The sequence below is a fragment of the Amblyomma mixtum genome, chromosome 9, assembly GCF_055824585.1.
Source record: "Amblyomma mixtum isolate Tamu chromosome 9, ASM5582458v1, whole genome shotgun sequence".
In the NCBI taxonomy this organism is placed as follows: Eukaryota; Metazoa; Arthropoda; class Arachnida; order Ixodida; family Ixodidae; genus Amblyomma; species Amblyomma mixtum.
This window is the reverse complement of record NC_143020.1, coordinates 114,795,329-114,804,635: the sequence shown is the minus strand read 5'-3', so window position 1 is coordinate 114,804,635 and position 9,307 is coordinate 114,795,329. Positions and strand designations below refer to the sequence as shown.

The window sequence follows — 9,307 nt, the reverse complement described above, 5'->3', positions numbered from 1 at the left end:
CGCAGGGACGTACGGACGTTGGAACGACGCGTTCAAAATACCGCTTCCACAGTTCACACACGAAGACAAAGATTGGACTTTCCGCACTACCCGCAGCAACGAACGCCGCAAAAAAATAAAAATAAAATAAAATAAAAAGAAGTCAGCATGGTGGCGCTGTGTGCATGCCAGTGGCTCTAAAATGCATGCGCACGTGCAGAGCCGGGGAGAGCTCGTGCTGGCGCTCAGCTGGCCGGCCGCCACCGCTGTCTCGGTCGTCGACGAAGACGACGGCGGCCGTGGGCACGCGGCTCCGGAGCCCGAGGAGACGACGACGACGATCAGTGCTCCGTTCGATCGGCTCCGCGCAATGGCGTCCTTCAACGAGAAGCTCGTCCAGGAGGTGAAGAAGCACAAGCAGCTCTGGGACCAGCACTCCAAGCTGCACAAGGAGGCCGGATACCGCGAGGCCGCCTGGATGGACATCGCCGCCGCGCTGGCCGTCAGCGGTGAGTCTCGCGCCGCCTTGCACGCTGCGTTGCCCGCACACACGGCCGGCCCGCGCTCCGGTCTCGAACGCGTACGTGTCCGCGGAGGTGCCCCGCGACCCCGCAACTGGCTTCGCCACAGACGCTCGGTCCGGACCGCGTCTTGCGGAGTCGCTATCCCCGTACTATGCGGAATCGGCAGCGTTATTCGCATTGCCGTGAGCCTCGAGCTTTTCGAGGCTCTGTTGGCGTGCTGGTGGTACAGCTGCTGGTGCCGTGGCAGGACGTTTCAGCTGTTAGCGTCAACGAGAATGCTGTGCCGGGAACGAGTGTCGAACAGGTGGCTGCGAGCTCACCGCCGGAGCGTCTTCGCGACAAGCTGTAGCGAGCGGTTGCATGGTCCCTGGTTAGTTGCGGACAGGCGTACTTGTTGACGGTGCCCTAGGTCCAGACGCTGCTGCGTCTGGTCCAACCCTGCTACTGCCACGTCAGGTCTGTTCTTCGAAAGCTGCATAGTCTCTCTCGACGCTGTCTTAGTTTTTTGCTGCCGCGTCCAGTCCTGTGCTGGAAGCCTTTCCTCTCGCGACGTTACGACATCGCGTTTAATCTGTCGACGGTGGTTGGGGTCCTAAAAGAGGCCTAGGCCAGGTCCGTATCCAAATGGGCCCTAGGGGGCCCGGGATCTCCCCGTGGCCCCCCTCGGTCAGTTCTTTTGGCAGTGCTATTTAAAAAGCACCTTGGACCCCTCCCGAAAACCTGCCTGGCCTGGGCTGCTTATTGTCAAAGCAACCATTCGTTATTTTCTTTCATTTGCCTTCGACTTTTTTACAGCTCTAGATATGTGAGGCCGCTCTTTCCTAAAAGGTATCGATTTCACCGTCGGCTTCACGATGTGCCTTAAACCGAATTCCCGGTTACGGCGTTAGGCTGCTGACCACCAGGACGCCGGATCGAACCTCGGTGGCGGCGGCCGCGTTTCGATGGAGTGTGCTGTGCGATCTCGGTGCACGTTAAGAACCCCGGGTGGCTGAAATTATTCCGCAGCCCTTATCTACAACGCCTCTTCCTATTTTCCTGCCTTCATCCCGTCGTATGAGGTGCTGCGCCTTTCCTTTTCCTACAAGATATATCTAACTTTCTTATTTAAACGAGAATGTTGAATCGTGTGGCCTAGCTAGTAGCTAATATCTTCAGAGTGCGCCTTCTCCGTGCATGCAATCCAAGCGGGCTTGAGAATGGACTCTGTCGTGAACAGTGCAGTGGAACTGCCGCCAGCACTTCTTGGTTTCGAGGGACAACGCGAAGCCTGGGACTTTCGTTCTTTTGTTTGTTTCTGAGGCATTTATTTTCGGCATTACTCGGTTAATGAGCTCGCGGCGGCCGTGCTTCGATGAAGCCCTAACGTAAAGGAAACCTGTTAACTATGCAATGTGAGTGCACGTCAAAGAAACAAAGCGGTTGAATTTTATCCGGAGCCTGCCAATATAGGGTGCACCTCGATGCATCGTTACACTACAGTGGCTCTTTCCTCCATCTCTCACTCGAAAGACGCGGGTTCGATCCCGGCCGCGGCGGTTGAATTTCTTTGGAGGAGAAGTTCTTGAGGCCCGTGTACTCTGCGATGTCAGTGCACGTTAAAAGAACCCCAGGTGGTCGAAATTTCCGGAGCCCTCCACTACGGCGTCTCTCATAGCCTGAGTCGCTTTGGGACGTTAAACCGAAACAAACCAAACCAATCTTTCACTCCATCCTTCCTCCATCTCTTCCCCCAAGGCGTGGTTGAGGTGTCCACTTGAGATATGACATGGTTGCAGCGCCTTTCCTTTTCGCATTTTTTTTTTTTGCGGGTGCTGAAGGAAACGGGGACTGAGGAGCTTGGCACGAGGTCGCGAGACGCAAATGGGAAATGTTTTTGAGCAAAGGAAAGAAAACTGCACTTTCAGTGCAGCACCTGAACCACGCCGCGAAGAAAAGGATGAACGAATGGATGAAATAAATTGTGGGGTTTAAGAGGATCCAGGGCTGCTAAATAAGTTCAACCACCTAGGGATCTTTCACTCGCACTGACATATCGCGCAGCACACGGGCGCCGTTTGCGTCTCGCCTTCATCGAAACGTGATCTAGGTTCGAACCCGAGTGCTCCGGCTCGGTAGCCGAACGCCTCAACCCTGAGCTGCCGTGGCGCGGTACCGCGCCGTGAAGGAAGCACAGAAGGAGCGAGTGAAAGTAGGAAGAGAGGAAGAACTGCCATAGTGAAGAGCTCCGGAATATTTTCGACCACCGGGGTACAGTGAGCTAGAAGTATACTTCTAGTTCACTGTAACCAGTGGATCTTCAATGTGCACTGACATCGCACAGCACGCGGTCATATTTTGCGTCTCGCATCCATCGTAACGAAATGTAGCAGAGAGAGAGAGAGACGCGGCGTAGTAAAGGGTTCCGGGTAAAATACCCGTCGCGGTGGCTCAGTGGTTAGGACGCTCGTCTATGAGCCTCAGTACCCGGATTCGAACCCGACCGCGCCGGCCGCCTTTCGATGGAGGCGGTGCCGTGCGATGTCTGTGCACGTTGAAGATCCCTATAGGTGGTCGAAATTATTCCGGAGCCCTCCACTACGGCATCTCGTGCTTAATTTCTCCTTCCACTCCCTCCTTTATCCCTACCCTTGCGGAACGGTTCGAGTGTCCACCGAGATGAGACAGTTAACGCGCCTTTCATTTCCTGATAACCAATCAATCCGGGAAAATTTCGACCACCTGCATGAGGTCCTTTGACGTGCATCGTACAGCACGTGTGCGCGTCTGTTGCATTTCGCCTCCATCGAAATGTAGTCGTCGCCGCGACCGGGATTCGAACCCGCGTCCTTGTGCTCAGCAGCCGAACGCCGTAAACACCAGCGAGCCATGCGGCAAGGGTTGTGAACCGCTATCGGGGCGCGTCGTATAGCCCGGTTAGCCCCGTTGTCGTTAACATGACATTGACGTCCCAGTGGCCTATGTGTGCATAAGTCGTAAAAGGCGGTTTGACTGTATTCTGTACATAGTGGATATTCCCGTCCTATATCCTTTAAGAAAAAGCAGCGCACTAGCACGAACACGAGGGAACAAGGGACGAGACGCAGCGCTGAATAACAACTGAGTTTTATTCAGAGCGCCTCTGTTTAAGTACAAGTAGCCACATCTGATAAAAACACGGGAAAACAAGACAACAAAATCTACGATGATACAAGAAACTCGTGTTCTTTTTTTTTTTTATGGCGATGGACGGAGTGCTAACGCATGCCGGACCTAGCTCCGCAATCTCTGAAGCCTCAGTGATCTCTCTTGTGACCGTATCTTTGTGATATGCTACAACTTCACATTTCTCGACCTTCGGATGACAAGCACAATCACGCAAATGAATCCTTCTATGTCTTTCCTTCTTTTTGACTTCTGTGTCAAAAACTGCACGGTCACATTCAATTAAACCAGGTAATCATCGACAAAACGGAAAACCTTTGTGACGTTGGAGCCCTGGAAGCAATCTAAGTTTTCTATCATGCATCGCTTGATACAGGTCACTGAGCAACGGTGCGATGCACGCTCCTATTCAGATACCTTCTTTTTGGATGAAAATGCAATCATCCCATTCTACATAGGTGGATTCAAGATAGGTTTGCAGCAAGTCTAAAAAGTTATTCATGGGGAGGCCTGCAGCATTCCGAAAAAAAAAACAGCTGAAAAACTACGCTATTGCTATCCTTTAGGCTCGTGTACTGTGCGATGTCAGTGCACGTCAAAGAACCCCAGGTGGTCGAAATTTCCGGAGCCCTTCACTACGGCGTCCCTCATAGCCTGAGTCGCTTTGGGACTTCAAACCCTGCTATACCATATACCATACTCCTATCCCTTCTTGCTACCGCTTCCCTCTTTCTTTCCCTTTACTGTCTTCCTGTCCTTTTAGCCACGCTAGCCGCAGCTCAGGTGCTTCAGGTGTCTATGGTAGATGCCGCGGCTAGCTGCACCCTTTTCTTCCATTGTTATGTTATTAATCTATTATATCAAACCATTAAGGGGCTCCCCTCGCACCTGACGTATTTCTGTCGTCCTGTAGTTGACTGCGAAAGATTTTTGCGAAGAAGATATACATGTGACGTCACGGGCACCATTTTGTTGCACAGCGCACAGCTTCAGGGGCACAGGCACTAGCAGGTCGCGATAAGCCGATTAGACATGCGCGCTTCCTTTCGACGCGCTCCGTGTACTTCAAAATGCCGACCAGTGTGACGTCGGTGAATACTCTTATACCCCATCACGGTGATGCACTGAAATTTATGCTATACCGAGAGTGGTGTCGCCGCAAGATCGGTTTCTGTTGTCACGAGAGCCACATACTAATCTAGGGGTTCCCTTAAATGCGACTGAGGCGTGATTGTATTCTCCCCCAAACGCAGTGGAGGAGTGCCAGACCCGGTGGCGCACCATCCGGGACACGTACCTGAAGCGCAAGAAGCGCCGTCGCGCCGACGCCAAGGGGCAGTGGAACGTCCTGGACCGGGAGCTCGGCTTCCTCGACGACTTCCTGAGGCCACGAACGTGAGTGTTGTATAACGCGACACGTATGCCTAGCCGCCTTCGCGTCACAAGCACAACCTCGCGCGACTGCGACGAGGCTCAGCAGCCATTCAGCGAGCACTCGATTTTACCACGTTTTACTATCCGCACAAAGTTCCACAACGCGCGAGCGCTCAGACTGCACTGGATCGCCGCGTCACTTGGTGACGCGCAGCCGACTGCGTTTGGCGAGTCCATTCCACAGGCCCAGGGGGTGTGCGTCTGGAAACGTCCGCTCCGCTTTCCTTATGTTTGATTCGAGAAGCGATACTCCGACGAGTAGTCGACAAGCCAGCTTGTCCCGTGTGTCGCTATTCTGATAAGACGTCATCGAGAGCATATACACCATTAGATAAGTAAACTAGAACAGAAAACTGGGCAAGTTGGAACGGATTCATCTTAATACAGCGCGATACACAGGACGAGAGAAAGAAACAAGAGACCACACGTTGTTAGATTGTTAGATTGCGCTCGTGTGGTCTCTTGTTTCTTTCTCTCGTCCTGTGTATCGCGCTGTATTAAGATAGATAAGTAACTTTTCCTGCTTCGGATTCACGGGCGACCACTGGTCGCATTTGTTTTTCAGTCCCGGACTGTCCGGGACTACTTGCGGACTCGAGTCCGGTATTTGTTTTTCTCGGGTAGCCAGAAAGCTCCGCCCACCATCGCGCATCGCCATAGCAACGCTTTCGTTTTTCGCCTATGGCAGTCCTCGGACTACTTGGGGCTGCGGGGAAGGCAGCAGACGACAGCTGCGCGCCGCGCTACCAGCCATATTGAGTTAGACTGTGTGCATTTTGCGTGCTTTTCGTGTTCCTGGAGGACAATATCGTGCTTTAAAACTTCACATGAGGCCCGTAGCTGCTCTCTGAGCCATCCTAAGACTTTTTGTTCTTGCATCTTCGTTCTATTTTCTTGAAATCCACCGCACACGGACGCGCGTTCGGAGGTGCGAGCCCGTACTGTTTGCTGATGTCGTCAAGAGGTTCTTGTTCGCTAGTTTTGCGACATGCTGTCTGCGCGCTCACCTGAAAGCATCGCATGTGAACCACTCGTATACTGGAGCAGTTATAACGCTTGTTGTCAACATTTTGCGAAGGCTTTCGTCTATCTGCCAATCCGCAACGAGTTTGGCTACTTTGTGCGAACTTTGTCGCGAGCAGTAGCGGCGACCATACCCCCGAAGCTGAGTTCTGAAATACACCTACGCTAAGCTGACGGTACGGTCTTCAAATCGACTCAGTATCATGATCGCGCGCACGGCGTTGCTTTGACGTCGTGGTGGCCATGTCTTTCGTCGTCTGCTAGCAGATGACAGCGTCCTGGTACGGGGGGAGCCCGGTTCTGGCGGCGAGTCGCAAGCAGAATCTGGCAAGTAGGTACTGTGACCATGTGGCTGTTTCCTGTCAGAGCGGAAGCTGAGACCTGTCAGCAAGTAGTCCAGGACTGGAAAAACAAATGCGTCCACTCTTTCAATCCCAAATGGACGCGTCACGTGCAGTGCCGAGAGCAGGGCCTTAGGTGACGCAGTAGTGCATATGAGCCAGCGATGGCATGCTTGGGCACTTGTGTATACCCGATGGTGTACACGTCGTCATATGTCCTCATTCATCTCCATTGAACCCTGTCTTGCGCCTGTTGCGAGCACCGCATATATGGCAGCATAATTTTGCAGAAAACCGTTAAATTTTGCAGAAAACCTGGCGTCGTCGGTGTTGTGAGCGAAAAATCCCCAGAGAAGCAACCCTGGTGGGCAACCTAGGTCACGTGACCTTGTGGCGTCATTACAACGTGCAGACCGAGTTCTGAGCAAACTGACCACCGTGGAAGGTGGCGGTTAAGTTAATGATTTGTCGTGAGGCACCTGCCGTCGCAGGGACATCGCTTAACCGGTGCACGACTGCGCAAGGAGTGGTATGATTACTCCGAGGGATCTATGAAAAGTCGAGAATGTCGATTTCCCCACATATACCGACCAAAACTATCGCGTTTTATACCAAGGGGGAGCTTGATTATATAATTCATCTGATTATATAATTCATCTGGCCGACATAAAGAAATGTGGTTTGTACACACCCCGAGAACCTCCTATGATGAACAATCTCTATCTTATACATTACCTTCGCTGTTAAACTTACTAGACCGACAGAATTTTGATCCCTCCAGAAACCGAAACTGTCGCATTAAACGTTTTTGTCAACTTATTCATTTGCAAGACTAAACCATGCCTTCCTATTCGTCTAATTTTGTTCACCACTGTTGCTTATGTGTGTTGATTTATCTGTATTACCTTTTGTTGCTTCTCCGATTGATTGCCGTCTTGTTTCATTCTGTATTACCCGTTGCTTTGTGATATTTTTTTTTCATTTTTGTGTAAGACTGACCGTCATCCTGCTGTCATGCCAACTAACATGGGTCGGGACCTCGTCAAGCTCTTCGAGCTTTTAGTCCCGTACTCCTCCTTTTCTAAGGAAATAAAATGAATTATTGATTGATAAAAAAAAAGTGTCCCTCCAGTTTTTTAGTGGAACTCTATCTTCCGAAGCAGTGAGTAGACTGAATGGAAATGACCCTTTGTTGGGGTTTCCTCCGAGATTACGCTGAAGGTCAGGTCGCGAACTCTCAGCTCCTCCTCGCGCACACAGCCGCGAATAAACGCGGTCCCCCGCAATTCTTACAAGGGAAACTGACGTCGGCGGGGCATGTAACGCGGAGGACAAACAACAGAGTTGATCACGAGATGAAGTAAACAAGAGGTGGCAAGGAGAAGTCGGACGGGCAGATGAGGTCAGGAAATGTGTGCGTGTATAGTGCGGCTGCACGGATAAGGCATTTGCCTTGCAGTGGACAAATCTGCGCTGACGATGATGACAGTGACGACGAAGTGGAGGAGTCGACACTGTCGGCATATAAAATCGAAAAACGAAAGCCATAAGCAAACAAAAAAAAAAGCTCATTCGCTCGACCCGCAGCGGACGAGCATACGGAGGGGGTATGAAATGTCGGTAATTTTTGTCCCAAGTGTTCTCAACCTGGATGCTTTTCTTGAGGCACTTGGCACAGTGCGCATGCGCTGCGGGGGGCTAGCGGAAGCAAGTTAAGCGGACGAACTCGTAAGTTAGCGGTTACAGGGTAAAGGCCGCTTTAACACCGCACTTTGTCATCTCGAGTTTGAGTGCCTGTTACACCCTCGCTGCCATCCCTTATAAAAAAAGTTTTAGACAATCTAAAGAGTGCCCATAGACTTCTGTCTATAATGTCTATAGGCTGTCTATAGACAAACGTCTATCGGCAATGAAAATGTCATAGGCAGTCTATAGCGCCTGTCCTGTCCACTTCTGTGTCGTTCGTGTCCTTTTTGCGCTACGTTTTCGAAGAACTGTTACCAACTAGCCCAAACCAAGCTACTGTTACAGTCTATAGACAATCTATAGATTTATGGCCTTACACTTTTAATAGAATATTGTCTATAGAGAGTCTATAGACTATGAATAGATAAAAAGCAATATCTATAGGAAGTCAATAGAGTCAATAAGAAGTCTATAAACTGTCTATAGACCATTTTTATAAGGGTTGTCCATTTCTTCCCTCGCAGGAGGCGCTGGACGCTGAAGGCGCCAGCGGTCCCGGCGGCTTCTTCGTCCGAAGTGGAAGTCAAGCGCGAGCAACTCGAAGAAGACGCCGAAGTGCGCGAGGCCGCGGCGGCCGAGGCAGCGGCTATGGCGGCGGCGGCAGTAGGACAACCCGAACCCTGGGCCCTGGCCGTGCGGCCGGCTGCCGTACTGCCGCACCACCTGGCAACAGGGGGCGCGGCGGCGCAGGAGCGCTCCTCGGACCCCGAGGAACTGTTCTGCCTCAGCCTGGCAGCGCATCTCAAGAGACTACTGCCCCGCGAACGAAACATGGCCAAGATGAAGATGCTCCAGACACTGCACGACCTGGAGTTTGGAGAGAACACCGAAGAGGTGGCGCTAGGAGAACCGTAGACAGTGCACGGACATTAGGGAGGACGACAGAGGCGGCGGCTTCAGCGAGCACTCACGAACTCATGCCCTTTTTTGTTTTTGTTTTACTAGGAAATGAAAAGACGTTGGCTGTTGAGTTGGACGCGCATGTCTCATCACTATAGCATTTGCTTTCAACACACTATAAGCCAGAAAGGACTGAAGTGTGCTACGTGGTGACTTTGAGGACTGATAGCTGAGTGCAACCGAGTGTGCATTGTCAGTTGCCCTCAGCAAGGAATT

The 9,307-nt window shown here is 51.7% G+C and overlaps 1 protein-coding gene across 1 annotated transcript; it reads left to right on the top strand.

Annotated features, from left to right (window-relative positions):
* The first annotated feature begins 214 nt into the window (after positions 1-214).
* On the top strand, positions 215-9,161 carry LOC149330847 (uncharacterized). Its single transcript, XM_089559989.1, has 3 exons — positions 215-488; positions 4,901-5,042; positions 8,656-9,161. Exons 1-3 carry the CDS (start codon positions 350-352, stop codon positions 9,044-9,046), a joined length of 672 nt encoding a protein of 223 aa, XP_089416115.1. The 5' UTR covers positions 215-349; the 3' UTR covers positions 9,047-9,161.
* Positions 9,162-9,307: the final 146 nt, after the last annotated feature.

Bases quoted from the DNA above. Each gene is read 5' to 3' on its own strand.
- LOC149330847 (XM_089559989.1), top strand. From the start codon at position 350: ATGGCGTCCTTCAACGAGAAGCTCGTCCAGGAGGTGAAGAAGCACAAG. The intron at 489-4,900 runs GTGAGTCTCGCG...CCCCAAACGCAG, and splicing joins CGCCGCGCTGGCCGTCAGCG to TGGAGGAGTGCCAGACCCGG. The intron at 5,043-8,655 runs GTGAGTGTTGTA...CTTCCCTCGCAG, and splicing joins GACTTCCTGAGGCCACGAAC to GAGGCGCTGGACGCTGAAGG.